Source organism: Neolamprologus multifasciatus, chromosome 6 (assembly GCF_963576455.1).
Source record: "Neolamprologus multifasciatus chromosome 6, fNeoMul1.2, whole genome shotgun sequence".
Classification (NCBI taxonomy): Eukaryota; Metazoa; Chordata; class Actinopteri; order Cichliformes; family Cichlidae; genus Neolamprologus; species Neolamprologus multifasciatus.
The window spans coordinates 17,064,347-17,090,002 of record NC_140444.1 but is presented as its reverse complement, the minus strand read 5'-3'; the positions used below and the strand labels follow the sequence as shown (position 1 = coordinate 17,090,002).

The window sequence follows — 25,656 nt, the reverse complement described above, 5'->3', positions numbered from 1 at the left end:
ATTTGTATTTTTGAATTGACGCTGCCAATAGTGAGAATTACGACTGCCAGAATGTCCTAAAATTTAACAGCTCATAATGTTCTCCTTATCAGACTCTTAAAGTATTTCGGCCAGACTGTGACACATAATTTTCCACAGAAATTGCAAACCTGAGCTGTTAGAGGCTTCCTAAGGAGGCATATATGCATGTTTTAAAGGCTGAATCATCTAAAAGAGTAAAATCTTTTTTTTAATGGTCTGCACTCATTTTGAGCTAGCAGACCACATTGAAAGCTAAAACCTGGACCGAGATACTCCATTAACAAGTCCTCCATCGATTTGGCATTTCAGACTCATGGCGGGCGGTTTTATCTCCTGTAACTGAAATTGCAGTGCGACCACAGACAGTTTGCTTGGGGATTCAGGTGTGTTACACAGCACTGGATGTAGCCTCAGGCAGTGATTATGAGTGAGCTACAGGCATTTGGTGAATATCTGATTATTTTATTTGTTATACTTCTGGCTCTATCCTTTATGCAACTTTCATACATAAGCAGACCTGTAAAAATAAACTGAAGTGCAAAAGCTGGTGAAATTTAAGGAATCTGACATCTTCCCCACTGGTTGGCTGTAGCTCAGGCAATGCAGTGGTTGCCTTCTAATCAGAAGTATCGCTGGCTCCTCCTGTCCATGTGCTAAAATATTTTGGGGCGAGATACGGAAACTCAAGTTCTTACCAATCCATCGGTAAATGTTAGATAAAAGTGCATAGGTGCACTCGGTGGTTGGCCGAATGACACTTGTAGTCTAAAGCACAACGAGACAAAAGTTGTCAATGATAGTACCAGTCCATTTATTTGTGTATTTTATGCCAGGTTGCTACCAGAAACTATAGACTGAAAAGATTAAGTTTCCAGGTCAAATTGAGACGTGGCTCAAAGGAAACTGAAGTGGGATTGCATAGTTTTCTATAGGAAAGCTATGCAAACTATGCACTCCCTTAATCTATAACCTCATAAATACCTTCCTGAAGAGGCTTCAGTCTTGACAATCATACTGAATACTGCATGCTATTAATTTTGTAAATTATGTTACCAATTAGAGTAAAATAGATGATAAAGCAGTGTGCGTTTTAGGCTGGGCAGCTTTGTGAAGTTGCTGGTTTCAGGAAAAAAAATGACATCAAGCTTTGGTTGATGTCACAGACTTTTATCTACAGTCTATGCCAAAAACACTCCACCTGAACTGAATAATGAAAATCATCATATCACCAGTAATTGTTGAAATAAAGGCATGTGTCTGAAACAAATTCACACAGAATGTATATCTGCAACTCCAACTCAAAAGCAACATTTCTCCTGAGCTATTAATCGAAGCCAACAGACCAAATGCTCATCGATCTGACTGTGTCCCGCTGCAGGTGTACAGCAGCATGGAGCATCTTTCTCAGCTGGAACAGAAAGCTACGAGCTCCGTGTCCCGTCGGGAGCACAAGGGCCCACGGGAGGACAAGGTAACGAAGAGAGAGAGCATGGGCAGCTTCAGCATGAGGGACAAGAGCTGGAGGACTGGATCCCCTGAGATGTGAGTGGTGGGCAGCACTGAATAAGGTTCAGTTTATTGTAGGTATGACACAGTAAGGAGGGGTGTTCTTTACACCTAAGCAATGTATGAGGATGTTCATGAGGTGATTCCCTGAAGGTTTTTTCCTTTTGGCAGCCTCACTTATTTCAGTTTGTCTGGAGTTTTATTTCCGTCTCACTCACACCAGTTCTGACACTCGTTGTATAAAAAGATCTTTGTGTGAGAATTTGCACTCACTTTGAGACAAAAACAGCATCAGGTCCACCCAGTCTGAAGGAGGAGAGCGGAGTTTGATTGGTGCCTCATATGTTTCTGTTCAACAGATTCATTAGTTTTATTCCATTTCATTAGTTTGAGTGCAAGTGGTTCAATGATACTTGTACCCTCGATTCTGAAGCTGTTTCAGTTCCTAACAGACACAGCTTATTAGCTCTTCGTCTGTTACAGGAAATGCCTGCCTCAATCTTAATATTGAAAACGAAAGACCTCTAATTAGCTTGCATCAATCATTTTAGTTTGTAGCTCGCATAAATGGAAAATTTACTCTCATTGTGAGATCTAATTCATTCGTACTGTGGTTTGCATACACCAGAAACAGATTTCCATTACTTCTCATGTCTCCATTTCACCTCAGGCTGTTTGTCGGGATTGAAATCACTCTGTATTCACACGTGAAAGGAAATAACTGATAGGTTCTGTCTCCATAACAGAAAATCAAGAGACTCATTATTTATTACCTTACCTATTTTCTCCCCATCCAAAACAAATGGACATTATCTGTATCATCTCTCTCTTCAACCAAGTCTTTTTTCCTACAGCTCATTATTTAATTATGATTTAATTAGAAAAATAATAATTTGTGACTGATTGTGTCCCGTCTTTCTCTGCTAAAAAAATCACTGGTGTTTAATTACTGCTAATTCAAATGCAAAGTGAAGTGATGTGGTTCATTAACTAGAAATAAATGTTTTCCTTAGAAATTTAAAAAAAAAAAAGTATCATCTCAGACCTTTTGTCATATTTCTTAAATTGTGAGTTTTTATTATTCCTAGTCTAGAATCATTGACATTCCCATCAGCTGAATTTTTGTAGAATGGTAATTACCGAAAGCAGGGAAGGAAAAGCAAAACACACCCACACAGGTTCTGTAGGGCTGTTAGAGCTGTAATAGTCATTGCTGCACTGTTAGAGCAGACAGTCACTTGCGTGGTTGCAGAGAAATTTGTGCCATTACCTTCTCTGACTGCATCCTTCTCTTACAGGAAGCGCCTGTCCTGTTCAGAGTCCCTCTACACAGAAGGTGATGCGAGCCCTCCTCTTGGTGCCCGACGGCGCTTCTCAGCTCTAATGGACACGCATCGTTTTGCCTCACCTCTAGAGGGCGAGTCCGAATTCCTGTCCCGCCAGAACTACATGAAGGTCCGTGGCACTTCGCTGGACGGGACTACTGTCCCCTCACCGAGCCTGCTGGAGCAAAGGAACAGTCTGAAGGAGATCAATGGGGCAGGTGTGTCAGCAGGCGGGAAAGCCTCAAAGATGTTTGACGCAAAAGAGGTTTTGCCTATAAGATGGCTACTGTTGAGTCAGCTGAGTCATTTTTAACATTGTTATTAATTTGTGTGCTCACAGACAAATCTCCAAGGCCAGGAGAGACACCGGGCATTACCACAGCCATCACCACATTATCCCCTGCAGCAACCGGCCGGGATGTGATGACTCCTCTGTATGACCCTCTGGGGCCCCGAGCAACAAATGACTTGGTCCTCCGGAGGGCACGCCATCAGCATTTGTCTGGTGAGGGAGAGAAGCGAAACTCCAGAGCAGGCAACAAGGTCATTAAATCAGCCTCTGCCACGGCCCTGTCTGTTATCATACCGTCAGGTAAGAAGGGCAAGGAAAGAGACAATGAAACACTTAATAATACTACTGATACGTCATACTTATTTCTCCTCTTTACCATCTCCTTGCTTTTAGTGGAGCAGCATGGCGGCTTCTCCCCGCTGGCCAGTCCCATGTCGCCCCACTCTTTCTCCTCCAACCCTTCGTCACGCGACTCTTCACCCAGCAGAGACTTTTTCCCGGCAGTCAGTGTGCTGCGCTCCCCCATTACCATCCACCGCTCTGGAAAGAAATATGGCTTTACTCTCAGAGCCATCAGAGTCTACATTGGAGACAGTGATATCTACAGCGTACATCACATTGTTTGGGTAAGAAACTCTCAGACATGTATTAATGTTGTAGCTGAACTCCATAACCTCACGCAAAGAGGGATGGCCTGTGTTTTGATTTGTGAGTGTGCTTTTAGAAGTGGAGCTGCCATTAAATAGGAATCAATAATTTAAAAAAGGGGGATTAAACTGAAGGGAAGCACTTAGAATGCAGAGCAGGATTAGGACTGCAGTAAAGCTGGACAATAAGGACATAACAAGATCTAACATTGCTGTTGAACGTTAGAGCCACTTTTCTAATCTCACCATACACAAATATGCTACATAATCTGATCTGAAAATATTTGTCTTGTCTTGAGATTTACCAGTGAGAATCACAGCATGAGCATTCTGTTTACATGGAGGTGATTTTCCCCCTTCCGCGAACTTGAATATTTTTTGCGTTTTGGCAGCATGTGGAGGACGGTGGCCCCGCCCAGGAAGCTGGCCTTTGTGCTGGTGACCTCATCACTCATGTCAACGGGGAGCCCGTCCATGGTCTGGTCCACACTGAAGTAGTGGAGCTCATCCTCAAGGTCAGCAGGCTTATTTATTCTCAGTTGTTCCGCGCTGGCAATATAAATAACCAGCTTTCAATTTCAAGAGAAGGCTTTATGTAAATGGGCTTGTCAGTGCAGAAATTATTATTGCTCTTCTGTGCAGAGTGGCAACAAGGTGACGGTGACAACCACACCTTTTGAGAACACCTCCATTAAAGTGGGCCCTGCTCGTAAGGCCAGCTACAAGTGCAAGATGGCCCGGCGAAACAAGAGGACGATGGGCAAAGACAGCCAGGACAAGTAGGACAAGTAGCTGCTACACTGCTCTTATACAACAACTCAGCTGAACTCTCGCCTCAATAACATATTTTTCATTATTATAATGGCTATAGAGTGAAGAAGAGTTAGCCTTACTAACTCAAGAGCTTTACGTGTTTTGCTTTATTGATTATAACAGTTTTGTGGCTGAGGTACACATTATACATTTAAAGCAGAACCTGATTTCTATTTATTTTAATGTACTACAAAAAAAATATCTTCGGAGATTATAACAAGACTTCGAAGTCAGTAACTGCCTGAGGTCAAAGCTATCTTGAATGCAGCAATGACAGGAAATTTGTCAAAACACTATAGAGCAGCACATCACCCTGAGTGGTTAGTTAAAAACAAAATGTCTGATATGATTAAAATAATAGAGAATTAAATCAAAATTGTGTAGTGTTTTTGAGCTTAGCAACAGTTTAAAATACTCAGTGTACTGTATGATCTGTAGCTAGTACGCATTACTTGCAAACCCATCAGTACTGTGCTTTTAAACAAAGTTAATAAATACTGTAAATTACTGTCGGTTATTTGTTGTTCCCAATTCAGACCTTCCTTTCTTCTTTATTTATTCTCTTCTCTATCCCGCAGTAAGAAGCGTAGCTCCTTGTTCCGCAAGATCACAAAACAGTCCAATCTCCTGCACACCAGCCGCAGCTTGTCCTCCCTGAATCGCTCTTTGTCCTCCAGTGAGAGTCTTCCCGGCTCCCCAACTCACAGCCTGTCTGCACGGTCTCCAACTCAGGGCTATCGCTCCACCCCTGAGCCCTCATACTTGGGTAGGACACTGAAAATAATTAGTGCACAAATTAATTTTACTTCCTTGGGGGTTTTGACAGCTTCACTCATCTTTTCTGCTCTCTGCAGGTGCGTCCTCTCAGAGCAGCTCTGCAGCATCCAGCACTCCAAACTCCCCGGCTCCCTCGCAGCACATGAGACCCAGCTCACTGCACGGCCTCTCCCCGAAACTCCATCGCCAGTATCGGTCTGCCCGATGTAAGTCTGCCGGTAATATTCCACTGTCCCCACTGGCTCACACGCCCTCCCCCACCCAGTCTTCACCTCCACCTTTACCAGGTCACACTGTAGGGAGTTCCAACACAACCCAGTCTTTCCCTGCCAAGCTCCACTCTTCCCCGCCGGTGGTACGTCCCAGGCCCAAGAGTGCCGAGCCTCCGCGATCACCTCTCCTCAAACGCGTGCAGTCAGCAGAGAAACTAGGCTCGCCTCTAACCCAGTCAAGCTCTACTGGAGGGCTGGGGGGTCCACTGAGGAAACACAGCCTTGAGGTGCAGCACTCTGAGTACCGCAAGGACGCCTTCCTCTGCGAGCTTGGGCTCCAGAGCCTGCTGGAGACAGAAGGGGAAAATTTGCCTCCTAATCCTCCCCCTCTACCCTCATCCTCAACTTCCCCAGAGACTGGTGTGCTGAAGCCAGCGAGGAGACTGGGGAGACAGGAGTCACCACTGAGCAGGGAAACACTACTGGCTGGAAGGGAGAGGGAAGAGAAAGAGAGAGGAGTGGAGAGGGAGAAGGAGGCTGGGACAGGATCGCAGTCATCCTTAGGAAGAAAACCTCATGCAAGTGAGCAGCCTTTGAACTCACAAAGCTCTGTACTAAGTGCAGGAACTACTAAAGCTATAACCCCTAGCACGCCTACCAAAACAACAGGGGGTTTAGGTGCTCACAAGGGGCCTGAGAAGCTCACCCAGAGTCAGCCGGACATGTCTCCAAAACAGCTAGACTCCAAGATAGCCAAAAGTCTGTTTTCTAATAGTAAACATCCACTGGAGCAGCAGCTAGGGGGCAGACCTGAATCAAAGCAGGAAGGAGACAACAAGGGCCGGTGTGGTCTTCCTGGAGCTGCCTACAGCAAAAGCTCTGCTTCTGCTCCAGATAAATCCGTTGGCATCAACACAACAGTGACAGGAGGTCCTCTGAGCAAAACCTTTAAACCATCAGGAGTTGGAGACGCCCTGAGAAAGATGGGGACTGACAGCAGTGACACAAGGACACCAGACCTTGGCTCCAAAAGCCCCAAACTACCAGCTCGGGTCCTCCCTCCTGTCGTTCCCCCACATGGGCAGGTGCTGTCACTGGCCAAAGTGAGGCAGGGACTCGGGGCTGTCAACTGCTACCGGGGATCACTCGACTGGGAGGACAAATGTCGTCTGGAGGTGGTGGAGGAGCACTCACCCTCTCCTTCTCCCTCCCCAACCGCGGTAACCCCCTCCCTCTGTGGACCTTCCCTCTGTAAGTCACGGCCTGTCTCCCCTGGTGACAAGACAAGCTTCGTCAGCCAGCTGACCACTGTGGCCAAAAACGTCCTCGGGCCGATCAAGCTCGGCTCTCAAGAGGGGGCCAAGAGCAAAGAGCAGCAGTCTAAAGCAGCAGAGGAAAAGCAGGGAGGCACAGTGGGAAAGTCTGACTCTCCAGCTGGAGGTCGAGTGGTTGTTGGGGCTGCAGTGGTGACCCAGAGTCCTGCTGGTTCACCGCTAGAGAAGGCAACAGGTAGCAGCCTGCCGAAAATGTGACCTCATGGAGTCCCTAAATGGGACTTTAGTAAAAAGAAAAAGAAAAAAAAAGAAGATGCCTTTTTTGGACAATGCAACAGAAGACTAGCACTTAAAACCAATGTACATTCCAGTTTAAGAGTATAAAATGTTATTTATTGATTCCAATCACTGACTGAATCTAACCTAAAACCAGGAGTAAAAGATCTACTGTAAAGGTGCATTAACTGTTGATTTTCTATTATAAATACTTTAATAAGAGGACTCTAAATGTAACGTGAAACACTTTATCAGATGTATATGTGAGTCTGTGTGAATGCATGTCACATGGTTTGTACTGTACATGTGTAATAGGTACAAGATGGTCAAAAAGTGCTTTACAGATCAAAACATGCTGAATACTGTGAATACCAAATCCAGTCACTCTATTTTTTCTTTCAGCCAGCCCTTTTTTTGTTTGGGGGTTTGTTTGTTTTTGTTTTTGTTTTTTTTACTGCTCATCAACCAAAGCAGTGAAACAGTCAAATCAAAGTTGACACATCAAACAGTTACTGAGTAAGAAGATTATTGAGCTCTTTATTCATCATCCAGCAGTTTACTTTCCTGAGTTAAACGGTCAGACGAAGCCAAAGCAGGCACTCTGTCAGTGGACATCACAGCGAGCACAGTCTCGCAATCTCTGTCGTAGGGGATTTTGTGTGTGTGTGTGTGTTTGTGTGTGCAAGCGCATGTGCGTTTAGCTACCCTGGGACAATTTCTGGTGGTTCTTGAAGGCCACAGAGGAAAGCGAGAACGTCAGACCTCAGCGCTTGGCGCTTATCTCTCCTTCGCAGGATGGGCTACCGCAGCCCTTTTCTTCACTCCATCTCTGGCTGCTGCCACATTCGCAAACACACACTCGCACATCGCCACAGGAAGCAGCCGTGTCAGCAGCTGATTTTCATGCATTTAAATCCATACGCCTGTGGTCACACGAATTAGGACACAAGTGTGTTTATGAGTGGATTAAGAAGCGTGTGACCATGTTTGTGTCTGTTCAAAGACTCGGCAGACTCAGCGAGGGTCATGGCATAAAAATTCTTCTCAAAATGAGCAGTCAGGATCCAGTAACAGTTAAAGTATTATTTTATTTTTTAAGCAGGAAGGAAATCCTTCCCCAACAAATCAAACCGGCACAGTGAAGGTTGCTTGGGAGACTATAGCATGTTAAGGCATAGAAAAATGTATTATGCACATATGCAGTGAACCCATGTGTTGTTTTCAGGCAAATCTGGAAAAGCAGGCAGTCATGGATGTAGCATACTATAATCTACTTGTTAAAGGGCTCTATAGCAAAAGTAGGGTTTGTGCATACATGGAATATCACATCGAGCCTGTTCTCTTTAAACCAGGCTATCTACAGTGTAATCAGAATGACTTTGTATTTAGGTACTTACAAGTTAGCTTGTCCAGACTGATTAATATAATCCTCACATTTTGCTGTGCAACATACAGATAAAAGTGTTTGTCAGTGATCTCAGCAGGAATGCTGGGAAATGTTCACAGGAGACACACACACACAAAAAGATGTTCCTCTCTCATTGGTCATAGTCACTTTCTTGTAATTCATGACTATCCAGTGTACATAATCTTATGCAAATCCATGTGTGAGAGTAGGTGGCTAAACAGATTAATCCAGATGTGATTGTTAATTGTCACTTTCTGCCAGTGATTTGATTTATTGTAGATATTCAAGGTTGTAAAAACGTAAAAGGGAAACTGATTCAGCCAACAACAGCATGTAAATCTGACACCAAGGCAGAAGTTCACGGACTAAAATGTACTTTTACCTGCAAACCTCAAACAAGTGGTTCAATCTGCACAACATATCTAGTGAAAGTTTGTCTCGGTCACTTCCGACTGGGTGTTCAGTGTACAGTTTAACGAAGAGCAGCCGCTTGTTGCTTTACATTGTTGTATCTGCCTGGAAATCTGCAACAATGAGCTTAAGACTGCATAGAGCTACAAACCAGGAGGCTGATCTCTGCTGTGTTGGCACTCTACAGTTTTTTCACATAACCATTCATGAATATGAAACCATATCCCATGCCTTACATGCTTGGCAGGGATTTCTTTTCCCATTTGACACACTACTCTACTGCCCTCCAGTGGTTAGCATCAATATCAAATATTTGAAATATCATAATCTATTGGAGTGAGTGTTTCCTTGATGAAGTGCAGAGCACTGATTTGATGGTTGTTGTTAGCCATACGGTTACCAAATATGCATTTAAAGTTCTAATGACAAAATATTTGCAGTAATTATAAAATGAACACTTGAAACATGAATTATTAATTTTCCGTTGTGACTGTTAATTATATCTTTGTGAATAGTTACATTTTTAAATATACTGTCTTATATTCACAGCAAGGAGTTCTTTTATACCTTGATGTAATAAAGGAGTGATCAGGTCATCTCAAATCACCCGATTAAGAAAACAAACTCCTGCAGTTATTGTATCAAAATTCAGGCCTTTTGCTGATCAGTGGTGTCTATAATACATGTTTTAAAATGTCTTTTTCTTTCCGTGGTTGACAGAGAGAGTAGTAGAAATGCACTTTATTTGAAAGAAAAAAAATCTTGAGTTGATGATATTGTTTGTAAGTTACTATCCTGTATACAATGTGGATTCTACAAATGAACACAAAAGTCTGATAAGTATAAAAACATTCCACATTTCTCTGTTCACTCGAAGTGTATTTAGTTGTACCACTGCGGCATTTTTGTTTGTGATAGGTGTGACCTAAATGCAGACACCTGAAGTGCAGTACGTGGAATAAAATTCCGTTTTTGTTCCAAAACTTGCAGGATCTCACTCTTTTTTGGCTTTAACCTCTAATCCCGCAGCAGCATTTATCACAGTAAGCACACTTCTGGCTACAGCGTGCAGGTAATTATAAATAAGTTCTTTACACCTGAAAAAAGATGTTCATGTCATCGTAGCTGTTACTAATAGGAGAGCTTGGTGGGTATTGTTAATTCTGACTTCAGTGTCTAGAACTTCTTTTAGATCATTTAGAGCCGTCAAAGACAGGTGTAGCTAATAACCTTTCACAGCTGCTGCAGCGCTATAATCTCTGGAATAAAGTCATAGTTAATGTTATTAGTTATCTCTGTCTTTCTCCAGCTGTGAAAAGGTTTATGAAGCTGATTCCTTTGCAAATGAAAAGTGATCCTATCAAGACTATCAAGATTACAGTTAGCTGCATTTATTAACAAAATAAAATGGATTGGAATCTTCTTCTTCTACTGAAAAAACAAAACTGTCATTGACTAGTGGAGAAAACATTCACATCCTTTAAGTGTCTAAGGCCCATCTATTTTCTGCTACTTTTGGAGTTGCAGGGAGGCTGGAGAATTTCCTAGCTGGTACAGAGCAAGAAAAAAGGCACACCTTGTACAAGCTGTGAGCCACTACAGAGACAGACAACCACACACTGACATCTGAGCCTACAGTCAGTTTGGAATCACCAGTTAACCTTAGGGACCAAGTCTAGGGCGTGATGTATGTGTAACCTCCACATGTGAAGCCATGTTAAGACGGAACTAAACAAATACTTGCACTACTTGTGCATACTCGCACTGAATTTTTTTTTTCTTAGAATAAGGATAAATTAAATTAAAATAGTGTGCTTGAACTAGGGCATCATGGTGGTACAGTGGTTAGTCCTGTTGCCTTACAATGAGAAACCCCTGGGTCTGACTTAACCAGGCCAGCTGGGGCCTTTTCTGTGTAGATATGCATGTTCTCTGTGGGTAGTCTGACTTTCTCTCATAGTCCAAAGACATGCATGTGAGGTTAAGTGGTCTACCGTTCTGTGATACAGTAAACTGGCAACCTGTCTGCAGTTTGCCCTATAACAGCTGTGCAGCTGTACAGGTGCAATAAATTATTACTTTCATAGCTGATTAATTAAGCAATGTTATAACCATCAGTCTAACCCCTGAAAATCAAATGCTTGGAGGTAATTTATTTTTACATGAAAATGTATCCATATGTATTTGAAGACATATGACAGGTCTGTTAATATATTACTAATTTAAAAGATGGTAGTGGTGTGTGCTATGATGTTTGGTTTGAAGACAGTGATGCTGACAAAAGACAGGAGGCAGAGAAGATTTTCATTAAGAGTTACTGATATGGACAAGATTAGAAAAGAGTATATCAGAGGAACAAATTAGGCTGAGGGGTTTCAAGAGAAAGTTAATGAGGCAAGACTGAAATGGTTTGTAGATGTACAGCAGAGGGTAAGTGAATATACTGGACAAACAATGTTGAATATTGAGCTTGAGAGCAGGAGAAAAAGACCACAGAAAAGATTGGATGCAGTGATTGAGGACATGCAGAGGGTTGGTGTGACACAGGAGGATGCCAGGGATAGGATGACAGGTTAAAAATATATGTTATAAGTATATAGTTTAAAGTTACTTACCCTTTTTTATCCTTAAAGCTTGAGTCTTCTACCAAAGCCCTGGGGGCTTTAGGGTCCTGCACAGTGCACTGCTCTGGACGGAGCTCTCGAATATCGTTTATGGGATCTGCTGGAGCCACTTCCCCCGTTTGGCAGTCATCGGATTACCACAGTCACCATTGTTGCCTTCACCCTACACATCTTTTCTAGCTCCTCTCTTAGCCCTTGGTATTTCTTGAGCTACTGATGTTTCTTCTCCCTCATGTTGCTTTTACTTGGTACAGCTGCATCTTCCATTATGACTGTCTTCCTCTGCGTGTCCACCACTACTATGTCCAGTTGGTTAGCCATCACCAGTTTGTCTGTCTGTATTAAGAAGTCCCGCAGGGTTCCCTGCACAGGCTTATCATTCCATGATGGTTCCTCTTCTTTCTCACATAATCAGTTGTGGCCATCATCCTGGTGTACTCATGGACCTTGCTGATTCATCCTGGATGGTGGTTCTGACACTCATTAGTGCTCAGACTCGTTCCTTCCTTATAGAGGAGGTGGCTAATGTTTGCTCCCTTTTGTAGTCTGTATCCATATCTAGTCTTCTTAATGTTCTGGCTAAAAGGGGGTTCAGGCCTATGCAAAACAGCAGTGGGGACAGAGCATCTCCTTGGTAAATCCCGCTCTTGATGGTGACTTTCCTAAAGAAGGTTCTTAAGGTCCTGTTGATCTTGTACAGTTCTAGGCACTCCAGGATCCATGCATGAGGGATTGATTCACAGGCTTTCTTGTAGTCAGTCCAGGCATAGCACCTGGACTGTCTACAGTGCTCACCCTGGTCTTACAGCCTCAAGAAACTGCTCTATCTATCAGTAGCTGGCGTTTCTGCCAATTCCTTACTGGGTCCTGCTTGAGACTTTTTTTTTGTTGGATTTTGGATGTATGATGGTTGAAAGCTGCACAAAGGTAACTAATTACACCATAATTATTTACTAATATATAAACCAAAATTATATGTTACTTATTATTTTAACTTTTTTCAATTGTTGGCATGTTTGTACCTAAATTTATTATTTATGTTTAGTAACGCATACTTTTTAACCAGGTCACTCATTGCATAACTACAGGACTTATTATTAGCCAGTGGCACCCTGCACTGCGCATTAGTGCAATATTATCCTATCAGATTTGCTACAGGATTTAATTCAACCAATAGTGGTGCGCCGGAAAAGGACAACAGGAAGTAAATGTTGTCCGGTCAGGGGCTGTCACACGGAGCAGCATAGACGCTATGTAGTAGCTTATTTTCGTAACCGTGTAGATAAATGACCTCCTGTGTTAAATGGGAGGAAGTCTATCATTCGTACATTAACTGTATTTTATTATAAAAGCATTAAGCTCTTCGGGGATTCCGTCTTCAGTGCTAGAGAGCTAACGCCGGGGCTAGCTGCTGAAGTTAGCGTGTTCAGCCAGCTAGTCTCAGGCTGCCGCTGTACGCCAGGAAGGAGGAAATATCCGAAATGAGTGTCTCTATTACGGGGTACCGACCTGCTTAACCGACCTTTACATCAGGTATGTTGTTGCTGGCCTGTAATTCTTTAATAATGGTTAAAGACGCTTTTTAAATTAGGTATGCGCCGTAGTGCTGGTGAGTCTTTGTGGCCAGAGGAGTAAATGGGAATTGACAGTGAGGCTGCTGGTCAGAAATCCGTTCATATACCCTGACACTGGTCGTGTCATGAGAGTGTTTCTATAATAGATTATGGCTAATAAACCGGTTGACTTACAGGTGATGAAAAATGGTAGCCACCATCATCATCAGATGACTTTTACAGACGTTGAAAAGCCCGACATACCGGTTGTCAAATGGTTATCACATGATGAGTGTTTTTTTTCTTCTCTACCATAGAAACGTTTCCATCAGCAGGATCAGTTAGTACTCATCGTAATACTCTCTGTTCCCTGTCGAAAGTGCTACTCATCAGTTTCAGGGCAGGGTGAAAAAGGTCTCTGGTACTTTCCTTAAGTGTTTTTCAAATTGTGAAATGGGCAGCTGTGGATGATTACTCGGATTTACTCTGACAGTTTGGGGTTTTTTTTATGTTTCTTTGTACAGTTTGCACTTGATTCTGACTTACAGATGTTAAAAAACGAAGGATCTTACTTTGTTCTTGTTTTTTTTTCTTGAGTTAAACATCCATAATGAAACAAGGAAACCTGTGAACTGCTCAGGTCCTTAGGCTGTTATCAGGTCTCTCAAACGCAAACATATTGTTTTCAGCAGAAAGTATGAGTGTGGATCATTGACAGAACGTATAATGCAAGAGGAAAAGTGTGCATACACGAACATTTGTTTTTATTTTACTTAACCAGACAGACAACTCAGATTAAACATCTCTTTTGCAACAGTATCCTGGCAACAGTTCAATCAGTTATACAAGCTGATGATACAAATACACAAGGGAGGCTTCAAACACACATGTGATTAAGAAGAAGGTGCAAAAGCAAACAGCTTCCTCAGTAGTTATTAATAATGACCTTACAGAGTTTTTAGAAAAATATAAATATCTAGGGGCACACACTAAAATGATATTCAAATACCAGTGACATTTACATAAAAGAATACAGCAATTATAGTAAATGTGGAAGTTGGACATAGAATGGGTCTTTTCGTTTCCAGCTCTCTGTCTTAGTCACTGTGGCTCAGGTAGCTCAGTGGGTCATCTGTCAGTCAGCAGGTTCCTTGACCGTTTGAGTCTACCTGCAGAAGTGTTCTTGGGCACTGAATCCAGAGTTGTACGTGCTACTTAAGTTTTATAGTGTGAATGTTAGAAAGTGATTAGCCATGGATAACAATCCTCCTTCTTATAAGAAGTATTATTTAATGAATGACTTTGATGTTTTCAGGAGAAATAAAATTTGTTGCAATTACATAAGCGCATACATCAGCTAAAAATTTGACTTCTTCTTTTACCCTAATGGTTTATGTAGTCATTTAACTGCCAAAGTGCAAACTCTGCCTCTTCTGTTGTTACCAATTCCGTTTTAACAATAGTGAAATTGGGTTGAGTTTGTTTGTTTGTTTGTAGCAACATGAAAACAAGACAACACTCCCCACAGCCACCAACACAGCTGGTCCTCCTATTACATCAAACAGAAAACACACAACCAGGTTTCAGGAGAAAAAAATGTTAGAGCATACAAACCAGAAACAGGTGCTCATCTCTGAAGGCAGTGTTGAAACTGAAAATGTGTACTTTAGTTATATGTCAAAAAGACAGAATCTGCTAAACAATGAAAAGTTTCTCTAAATTTACAGGCTAATAATCAACATATAAAAGGAAAATACCATAGAAAGTGATCAGTACAAGATTCATGGGGCCTCTGAATCTTACTTTTTTTTAAAAAAATTGCTCCTTACATCAAGGTAGAATGTCAGCATAAACAAAACTATTGAATGGAAATACACCAGGCACTACAGAGGATTATCAGTATTCTTATGCTACCAGACTTCAAGACCTGTGGGTGGTACTTGACCAGAAGCAAAAGGCATCAGTAAATGTATATTTAGCATTCTGATTACAGAATGGAAGCTTATTACTTATTACTATCACATGGATGACAAATGTCACGTCTATCCGTTGATAACTGGATATATGTGACAACGGCAATGTAGAAGATGAAAAACATTCAGCACTGAGTAGAGCTGTGCGATATGACCAAAATCTCATATCCCGATATAAGAATTCAATCGTCCCCATAACGATATGAATCACAAAAATGTAACATTTTCTGTAAATTCTGTGAATCTCGGGCAGCTCGACTTGTGGGAAGTGTTTCCAGCTGCGCGTCATGTTGCTGGAGTCGAGTGTTTTAACCTATGCATGAAACTACACATTTTTAGACATAAGTTGTTACAGCCGCCGTTTTCTTAATGAGTATTTATTACACGGCGTGCTGCGGGGAAAAGCCTGTTCTAACGTTTGAGTCTAAGGTTTATTTTTTTAGCACCTGGCGGGTCTTTTTTACTTCTCATCCGTAAATAATCTGCTCTTTCACGTGATTTAGTTTATTTTGAAAAGTCTCGACAGGATCTTGAGCTTTATTGTGAAAGGTTTATGTGGAACATAAACAAGCGGACACGTGATGGTGTTACCGTCGTTGTTGCTAACCACAACGCATAAAAACAGGCGCTTGTCCGTCCTTAGTGTGGTTATATTAAATATAAGAGAAAGAGAGAACTTTAAGAAATTAATATAGCCACTACAGTGACCATCAAAACCATGAAAAAATATTACCATAAACAGTTTATTTTGCGACACCACGAAACAAACGATAGCATAAAATGAAACGATAGACGTTTTTATATCGTCATCCGATATATATAATTATATGGAACAGCCCTAGGACTGAGAGATAAATATTTCAAGAGGCTTTTCAAACCTACAGTTTAATTTGATGAAACATAAAATTCACTTGTGTTTATAAACTAGAAATAACAGGGAGATTTCAGACTTCTGTTAAACAAGATAGCACAGATAATTAAGAGCCAGGAAAAATCCAGTGTAACTGTGTGCTGTGTATTCAAAGAAGAAAAGCCACTTTTAAAATGAGTTTAAATCCAAGTAAATATTTGAGTTAATAAGTATATGAGTTGCAGGATGAGTGTAAAAGCGTTTTGAGTACAAGATGCATCAGTAGTTAATTTTTTACCTAGATTCTTGTGTTGTTCCTCTTTTTCGTTCATTCATCAGTTCTGTGTCGCAATGAGGAGCACAAGAGGTAAGCTCTGAAGTCTCGGAGCCATGAACTCAGTTTCCCCGAGTGCAGCACAATACGTAGGGGGAGTCATGCAAGATGAGCTGGTGGACAGGGGGAGGCAGCAGCAGCCCATGGAGCGGCAGGGCAGCTTTGGAGTCAGGCCTCCACAAACTCAAGGTGCCAGCAGAGAAGCCGCCGGGGAGCTTGATGAGATGGACAAACTCAAGGCCAAACTTATGTCAGCGTGGAATAATGTCAAATATGGTTTGTAGTCAGTTTTAAGTAATGAAGACTGAGTGTGGGATTTTTGTTTATATAGAGGAGTACTGAGATTTCTGCTTTGAGAATCCTTTTTGCGCCTCTGTCTGCAGGCTGGACTGTTAAGTCTAAAACCTCATTCAACAAGATGTCTCCTGTGACTGTCCTGGGTCACTCCTATCTGCTTAACAGTGAAGGTAAGTGCTAAATGTATTAATGCATCTTAAAACTATTTCCTCTCTAGAGAAACGTAAAGAAGAATAGACCCCAGGTGTTGTAGTGATGTGTGCTGTGGCTAACCACACTGGTTAACCGTTTCCTTTTTAAATGTTTATTTGACATGAGAAAGCTGAGCAGTAGGAACTAAAACAGATCAAACTTGCGCTTTTATTTCCAAAATATTATATGCAGGTATCATAACTGAGCTTTTTCATCATTTAAAATTAGTAATACAAACAGCTTAATGCTTGAACAAAGTGCTAGAGCTCTAAATATGTGTGTGTTTGTGTGTCTCTTGCTCCACCTCTCTATTTCACTCCCTCTCAGATGAGGTGGACCGGTTCCACCTAGCGTTTGTGTCCAGGATCTGGTTGACCTATAGGAGAGAGTTCCCTCAGCTGGAGGGCTCCACCTGGACAACAGACTGTGGTTGGGGCTGCATGCTGCGCAGTGGGCAGATGCTGCTGGCACAGGGGCTCCTGGTTCACTTGATGCCCAGAGGTAGGACTCTCCGTCTGGTACACACATTTTTACATTTAAACATAAGAAGTGTTCATCCATTAGGAATATAAAATATCATAAAAATTAGGTTGCGGCACTGACCAAGATGTGTCTTCTCACATATAACTCAAAGCTAAAGATGGCCCATCTCTCATTTCTGGTTTAGCCAAGAGAGATACCTTAGTAGAGGGTGCAGGAAGCTATGAATTGACCAGGGTATAACCTGTGCTAATCTCAGTGTGACATTTGTTATTCATTGACTTTGTACTCTGGAACTGTCCAGTTAAAGACCATTTAATTTACTATCCCAGTTCGTTGCCCGTCGCCCCTTGGTCAGTTACAGAAAAAGTTAGGTGTCATTTCCAGATGAGTGAGCAGTGTCCTCGGTTTCTCAGTCACATCAACCACCACTATGATAGCAAGGAGAAAACCCTCAGGTTTGGGATCTTACCTACAGGTTCTCACATGGTAGCCATGTCCATCTTTTATATACAGTCTATGGTTGCCTCAAAAACTGACAACCCATCCTTTCTCTAACTCTGTTCTTTTGTTTTATACACAGTTTTATACTGTTTTTTTCTGTGTGTATACTCATGTCTGTAACATCCTCTGATCGTTTAAAGTCTGAAGAAAAAAATTAAATAAATCTTGTTTCTGTTTTTCTAGACTGGGTTTGGCCAGAGTCTCAGCAGCTTACTGATGTGGACTTTGAGGTATTCCGTCCACGTTCCCCAGCCCGGGCTGGAGGGGTCCCAATACCCTCCTTTGGCTCTCCACGAGGTTCCAGCACCCCTGAGAAATCCCTGCCAAGCAGTCAGGCACCCAGATGCAGCCAGAAGAAAAAGGTCCACGATTCCACAAAGGACAGGCAAGAACACATCCACTCCAGGCTTGTTACCTGGTTTGGGGATCAGCCCCCAGCACCTTTTGGCATTCACCAGCTGGTGGATATTGGCAAAGGTTCGGGGAAGAAGGCTGGTGACTGGTATGGCCCCTCTGTAGTGGCACACATACTACGGTAAGGGCTTGTTTTTGCAAGCAAGGCTTTTCTGTGTTCTGAAATCATTTACACAGCAGTTAAGCATTTCCAGAATTATATGGAATTGTTTTCTTGTCCCTTTCAGGAAAGCAGTGGACAAAACATCTGTGGTCACAAACCTGGCTGTATATGTGGCTCAGGATTGTACAGGTGAGATTTATAGAGCAGACATTTGTTTAGCTTAATAATGAGAAAAGAGCAGATTGATATTTGCTTTGCACCAAGAGTGTAAATACACTCACCGTTCAGTGTTTTTGTACATCTAAAGTTGAAAGCATTTTTCAGAATTGGGGATTAACAAACTTAAAATGTGGCATGGTTGTTTGCACCAGGCGGGCTGGTCTGAATATTTCAGCTGATCTATTAGGATTTCCCCACACAATCATCTCTGGGTTTTACAGAACGATCCAAAGTAAAGAAGTTATTTGGAGTTATTTGGCCAAAAATGCTTTGTGGATACCAGAGATCAGAGGAGAGTGACCCGACTGCTTCAAACTGATTGGAAGGCAACAGAAACTCAGATAACCACTCATTACAATTTAAGTATTTAAAAGAGCCTCTATGAATGTAGAACACTTTGAACGTTGAAGCTAATGAGCTACAGCAGCTGAATATCGTGCCAGGGCCACTCCTACCAGCTAAGAACAGGAAATTGAGGCTAGAAGTCACACAAGCTCAACAAAACAACAGAAGATTGGCTTGATGAGTCTTATTTTTTTCCTGTATCATTTGGATCATTTAGTGTTAGAGTCTAGCATAAACAACATAAAATCGATCCTGTGAGGTTGTGGTGTAATGGTGTGGGGGATAGTTTCTTAGTACCAACTGATACCTTAGGCTATGGATAGCCCGTATAGATTTGAAAACTGCGTTTTCATCTGAAAACGCTCCGCCTCCACACTGGCGTTTTCAGTCATTTTCACAGAGTTGTGCGTCCACATTGAAACGACCCAAAACACTTACGTTCTAGTCCTGCGCATGCACAAAAGCGAGTGAGAATTAAAGAATTTGAAGAAAAGCTATGTGGAGCATGTACAAACTGATATTAATCATTTTTAGAGCAGTCAAAATTGAGAGCAATCAAAACAACTACTGTATAATGCACTCCGCTATCTTAAAATGCGTCATCGAGACGGGAAAACACCGTCTCAGTGTGGACGGGAGGCCAAAACGGAGAGAAAACGATGTGTTTTCAAACAAAAACACATTAGTGTGGACGTAGCCTTAAATTTCACACGAACCAAGCACCTTTGGGATGTGGTGGAACAGGAGATTTGCATAACAGATGTGCAGCTGTCAAATCTGCAGCAACTTTGTGATGCTGTCACATCAGTATGGACCAAAATCTCTCAATGTTTCCAGTGCTTAGTTCAATTTGTGCCAGAAATAATTAAGACAGTTCTGATTGCAAAAGGGAGTCTAAACCAGTACTAACTAGGTGTACCTAATAAAGTGTCTGCTCTCTATGTCATGCCTGTTTTAACCCTCACTGTTTCTGTGCCTTGTAGTGTACAAAGAAGATGTGGTGCGTCTGTGTGATCGGTCACTGAATCAGACTTCTTCCGATCCGTCCAGTCAGGACTGGAAGTCTGTTATCATACTGGTCCCTGTCCGGCTGGGAGGGGAGGCCCTTAATCCATCCTACATCGATTGTGTCAAGGTCTGTCAACCATCCAGTGTCTGACCCCACTTCCTAAAGGATTTTAAGTGTCTAAACTCATATTAAAAATATTTGTGTTCATTCTCAGAACTTCTTGAAACTGGAATGCTGTATTGGAATAATCGGAGGCAAACCAAAACATTCGCTTTATTTCATTGGTTTCCAAGGTGAGGATTGCCAAAAACATACTCTGTACTTTTTTAAAAATCTTTTTGCATAAATCCAGCCGAAGCAAGGGCAGCTAGGGAAGAATTGACATTTTTTGCTGTTAGGCCCCTCGGCAACCCGTATTATTCTTGCAGTGGCGATGCAGGAGCCACACATTCTCTCAGGTGTGGATAATGACGGACTGCTTTGGTGGGGAACTGCTACTTCTGCTTATCACGCTCTGCATTACTCTTCACGACACTTTACTCTTAGACTTTAACTTAGGATATCTAGAAGCATAAGTAAAATGTGCTTTTAAAAAGCTGATTGCTGCTACCTGACACTGGTTTAAAACCCTTAAGGCAAAAAAGCACATCCCAAATAAATCTTCACACTACAAATGGAAACTTCCTGTATGAACCATCACAAAGCCTCTCTGAAATTAAAATTGGGCCTTTTGTATCAATGTCTAATATAATATTATACATATGTTTTGGTGGTTTGTTAAGGAAGTAGAGTTTGTAACTTACAGCTTTGGGCTTCCGTGGTAGTTGTTAGGTCAGCAGGAACAAGCTGTCTGAATTATAAAAAGTATGAGAGACTATTCATCATTTAACTATTTGATTTATTGTTTTATACTTGGATTCCTCTGTCTGGCAGATGAGCAGCTGCTGTATCTGGATCCTCACTACTGCCAGCCAGTGGTCGATGTCAGTCAAGTTAACTTCTCACTGGAGGTTTGCTGCCTTCTTCATTACTCTTCTCTTCTGTCTGTCTGGCTTTTATCTCCTTTTTATTTTTTTCCTGGGATCATATGACTTCAAACTCATTCACGGGTCATTAAAGATAACACGTCTGCTTAGTTGGCTCTGATCTGTTTATTGTATGACCCGTGTCTCCTTTTACCACTCTGCAGTCGTTCCACTGTAGCTCTCCTAAAAAGATGCCCTTCAACCGCATGGATCCGAGCTGCACCATCGGTTTCTACGCCAAGAACAAGAAGGACTTTGAGTCTCTGTGTTCTGCTGTCAGTGAGGTGAGTTTTTACAACCTCCTCACATTTTTGTGGCTCTGATTTAATTTATACAACATACTAGAAATGAGCAGCGTTTTTTTTTTTTTTTTTCTTTCGTGGAGATAAATCTGTTCTGTTTCTGGCAGTTAAATATGTTTGAGTTGGTTTGGAGGGGAAAAAAAAGCAATATTAAGCCATCACTTTCGGCTCCAGAAAGCTGAATAATCATCTTGCTGTTTTCATTTCTGCACAGATACAATTTCAATAGCTAAAGTTGCATGAATTTTTCAAGCAAACATTTCCGATTTAATTTTTTCTGAGTTGAGGTCAAAACATGAGAATTGGCTGCTTTTCTTTGTAATGCCTAACAGTCAGTTGAATACGAGAGCAAATGTAGAAAGATAAACGACACACCTTTAAACGGCAACTGTCGTCTTATGGCGACCTTCACAGGTCCAGTTGTGATAGGTGAGTGTAGATATACTCTGTGAAGGGGCGCCCGAAGAACACTCATTTCAATTCCCCACACCAACACATCCGTGTGGCAGGCGGTTTTATCCGACAGTGGCAACACATCATCTAACATAAAAGATTGATGTGCCCCGGTGTCTCGGAGAATGGTGATAGGAACCCTGCCCATCTCTTCTCCTGCCACCGAAACGAAACCTTGGGAAAGGAAGGTTTTAAAGCGTGACTCTACCTCCATCTCTGGGTCACACCCCTGCATCTGATCAGGACCGATAGGTGGGGAAACTACTTTAATGAGCCCCACGGGTCCCTTAGACCCTCTGCGCTGTTCTTTCTTCCGCAGCGCAGGACAACTGGCGATCAGGTGACCAGACTCACGGCAATAAAAACATTCCCGCCTTTCAGTTTCCTCCTGTCTCGCCCTTCGGGTCTGTTTAGGAGATTTTTGTCTCTTTTCCTGCCCTCCCCTCACTTCTCGTCCTGCCCCAGTTGGAAATGGAAAAATGACTTTATGTGTGAGGGTGAATTCATCTGCTAAGACTGCTGCTTTTGCCAGGGACATCACCTTCTGCTCATTTAGATAAACTACTAACTGATCCGGGAGACACTTTTTAAATTCTTCTAAAAGAACCAACTCCTTCAATCCCTCAATATCCCTCACTTTGCTGGCTTGCATCCAGCGTTCAAACAAGCGATGTTTCTCACGGGCAAACTCCACAAAGGTTTGTTCAGCGGTCTTTTCACTTTTACGAAATTGCTGACGGTAAGCCTCAGGAACTAATTCATACGCGTGCAGAATTGATTTTTTTACAATATCATATTGGAGGCTGTCGTTAACGGAAAGGCTAGTACATACTTCCTGAGCCTTGCCGATTAACTTACACTGAAGTAGCAGCGCCCAAAACTCCTTAGGCCAACTCAAGGCAGCTGCTATACGCTCAAAAGCGTGAAAATAGGAATCAACCTCAGCCTCCCGAAACGGAGGTACGAGTTTAACATGTTTGGTGATGTCAAAACTTGGTGAAGTAACTGTGGACGTGTCAGGGCGACTCGAGACAGGTGTGGAGGCAGCGGAAACAGGTGTCGAGACAGCGGCGGGCTTACGTTCCAACTCCAACGCTCTGACCCGGAGGTGCATAGCTTGCACCTCAAGCTCTTTGGCGCGAACCTCTACCTCCCTAATACGGAGGGTCAAACGGAGGTCCTCCGTAGACCCTACTGCCTGAGGCTCCTCAGCCGCCCCAGACCCCACCTCTGCCGCATCCGACCCCGCCTCATCCGCATCAGGCTCCACCTCAGCCGGGGACACGCCAACGGGTCCTTTGGCATCTGGCTCCGGCTCAGCCTCCGGAGCCACCTCCACGCCGCCCCTACCAGGCCGCTTTACAGCCGCCCTCGGGGAAGGGAGAATGCCCCGCTCCACCAAGCCTGCACACAAAGCATCCTTCACCTCCGCTTTCCGGGCATTATAGGACACTTTAATATCAAAAAAACTTGCTATGATAAGCAAATCCGCCTTTCTACACAACTCTATCTTATCCCAGGAAGGCGAGGTAGCAAAGTCATCTAAAGGAAACTCCATCCTCCAACACACACACACCACACACCTCCCCACACACAAAAGAAAAACTGCCCGAACAAACCACAAAAACGAGACAAAGGACGAGCCCCCAAATCATGTTACGACCCGGCTCGAGATGACCGTAACAAGAGCGGGGTGTCCCGTGACTTCCCACGCCCAAGCAGACACAGCCACAGCATCGGACTTTTAACAATGATTTATTGACAGAAACGGCACTCACGGTAGTGGGAGTGAATGATTTCGGGGTGAGCTAAGGCCAACACAACAAACAAAACACAACCTAGGCTTCGGTTCTCCTCTGACCTGTTCACGAAAAAGAAAAGAAAGGAATGACACAGTCTGACCTCCCTGGTCTAAAAACACAGGAGAAAAGAAGGCTTCCCAAAATAATCGGCAGCTCACCCCTACTTGCTCCGCACTTTACACACATGCCCGACCATATAACCAAATAACTATTTCTACGGCTGCTCCGTCTGGACCTGAGGCAAGTGCACGGGAAGTCTGCCACACCCCTCCACCGCAGCTGTTCGGTCGCCCTTTTATAGTCCGTGTCCACAGCAGGAACCAGTTACATCAGGCCGTTCCTTAGGTCCACCAATCACAGCCGAGCCCCTGCACAGGTGAATTAGCATACACACGTTAGGAAACAGATAACCCACCAACACAGGCACGTAACACGAGTGCTACACAATCAAATGCAGGTACTGTATGTAGATCTTCATATTCCATTCAAATAATATATGTGCCAAGGATGTAATTGGTTTGTTTGGGCTTTTGCATTAAAATTATTACATTTTTCACCATTGCTAGAGCTTGTCCCAGTCTTGAAGTGTTCTCGGTAATTCATGCAGTAATTTTTAGAAGTATTATTTACCATTGTGGGAGAACAAAATTGGACTATTTTCCCAAAACAAATTTAAATATAATAAACTGGGAGATATCATTATGATAGTTTGAAGAAGAAAAATGTCAAAAACTGATTTATTCCCCTGTTTTTCTCTGCGTGTGATATATTCTGTTTTGTTTTTGAGATTATCTGCTTTAACTGGACTTTGTTGTCCTTCCAGGCTCTGTCATTGTCGAAGGAGAAGTATCCTGTCTTCACCTTTGTGGAGGGCCACAGTCAGGATTATGGACTTGAGGGTCACAGCAGCAATCACAGTGGACCTCCAGCTCATATCCTGCCTCCAGGAAGACTAGGCAGAAGCAACAACAGAAGAAGCAGTGAAGAGTTTGTCTTCCTGTAAAGCTCTGAGGACGATGCTCTCCCATCTGTAGGGGGCAGAAGTGGACACTCGATTGCCTTTAAAAGACTTGATTCTGTCGATGCTGCAGCTGCAAGGCGGGCACAACTCTTTTGTGCTTTGTCTTCCTCATTTGTCAACACGGCTGCTGTCATCACCTCTGTGTGGGTGGCGTTATAAGCTAACAGGCATTAGTGACTACTGGCTGGAGCACTGCTTTACCTGACGAAGGTCACTTCAAAATGGATAGAAACGTTTTCAAGTACTTGAAATGTTCTTGGTTCATCTTATCAGACGACGTCAAAAAAAGCCTCAGTGGTGTCTGCATCCTCTTTAATTGGCTCACTCGTCAGCTGCCTGATATTGTTCATGACTTGTATTATATCACATTCCCTCTGCTGAATATTTTTTTTAAATTTTTATTCTTTAAATTAATTTATCAGATTTAAGAATGTGTGTTTTGTGTGTGAGTGAGTTTTTTGTTAGTGTAATTTATTTCTTTTAAATTGTGTTTAGGATTATGCCATGTGGCATCCCAGAGAAATTTCAGATTCTTCCACGAGGGTCTTGAACAGCTGTAAATTCATTTTTAGACCTCGTGGTCTCAGCCCATGCACTTTCAGACTCTTTATTCATTAAGGATATGAAAATCTGCAAGAAATCTGCTGTTACATTGTTCCTGCTGCTTAAAGAACTAAAGGTCAGGTATAAAGAAAAACAATGCCTAAAGTTGGAGATGACTTTTGTATTTTTGCCTGTCAAACTGTGGCTTAAATCATTCCCGCTATACTATTATATAAACATGTTTGCAAAGTAAAACACCCAGCTCTTACTTATGTACGTGTTCTAGATTTTACCTTGCACCGCCAAGGTAATGAGACAAACCGAAGCTGAATGGAGATCTTTTTTTTTTTAATTTATTTTGTTGTTTGCTTCATTTTCAGACTTCTGCTGCAGTGTCTCTGTGTTTTTGTTTGTCCCCTTTTTCTGTGAAAGCTACTACTGCAAGTTGCACTACTACTGTTATTGAGTTTATTGTCCTGATTAAACTTCAGACACTGGAATTACAGTACATGTTACTGTGTTTTGTGTGTAGATTTGAACTGCAAGTATATACGCTGTCAAAGGAACGAGAGCGATGGGAAATGATCAATTCAATGTTCTGTAGTTAGCAGGGTCAGAGCAAATATGCTTGTTGTAAAGTTTATGCAGCAG

The 25,656-nt window shown here is 42.5% G+C and overlaps 2 protein-coding genes across 8 annotated transcripts in view; both read left to right on the top strand.

Annotated features, from left to right (window-relative positions):
* Window positions 1-9,948, top strand: part of LOC146516767 (microtubule-associated serine/threonine-protein kinase 1-like) — a 79,855-nt gene extending 69,907 nt beyond the window's left edge. For all 6 annotated transcript variants that reach the window (XM_085162839.1, XM_085162841.1, XM_085162838.1 and 3 more), the window contains 8 exons: window positions 1,400-1,563; window positions 2,826-3,070; window positions 3,193-3,444; window positions 3,538-3,770; window positions 4,184-4,306; window positions 4,434-4,570; window positions 5,183-5,370; window positions 5,459-9,948. In XM_085162839.1, coding sequence (XP_085018965.1) covers window positions 1,400-1,563; window positions 2,826-3,070; window positions 3,193-3,444; window positions 3,538-3,770; window positions 4,184-4,306; window positions 4,434-4,570; window positions 5,183-5,370; window positions 5,459-7,125 — 3,009 coding nt within the window. In that variant the 3' untranslated portion in view covers window positions 7,126-9,948. The remainder of the gene's footprint in view (window positions 1-1,399; window positions 1,564-2,825; window positions 3,071-3,192; window positions 3,445-3,537; window positions 3,771-4,183; window positions 4,307-4,433; window positions 4,571-5,182; window positions 5,371-5,458) is intronic.
* A 2,821-nt stretch (window positions 9,949-12,769) lies between these two features.
* On the top strand, window positions 12,770-25,510 carry atg4da (autophagy related 4D, cysteine peptidase a). 2 transcript variants are annotated; one of them, XM_085162876.1, is made up of 11 exons: window positions 12,770-13,119; window positions 16,302-16,572; window positions 16,680-16,763; window positions 17,113-17,286; window positions 17,953-18,304; window positions 18,411-18,475; window positions 19,834-19,985; window positions 20,074-20,152; window positions 20,793-20,869; window positions 21,049-21,168; window positions 24,265-25,510. In XM_085162876.1, the coding sequence occupies exons 2-11, from the start codon at window positions 16,353-16,355 to the stop codon at window positions 24,442-24,444; spliced, it is 1,503 nt and encodes a 500-aa protein (XP_085019002.1). In that variant the 5' UTR covers window positions 12,770-13,119; window positions 16,302-16,352; the 3' UTR covers window positions 24,445-25,510. The 2 variants fall into 2 exon arrangements, with proteins under 2 accessions (XP_085019002.1, XP_085019003.1); XM_085162877.1 differs by lacking the exon at window positions 16,302-16,572.
* The last annotated feature ends 146 nt before the right edge of the window (window positions 25,511-25,656 follow it).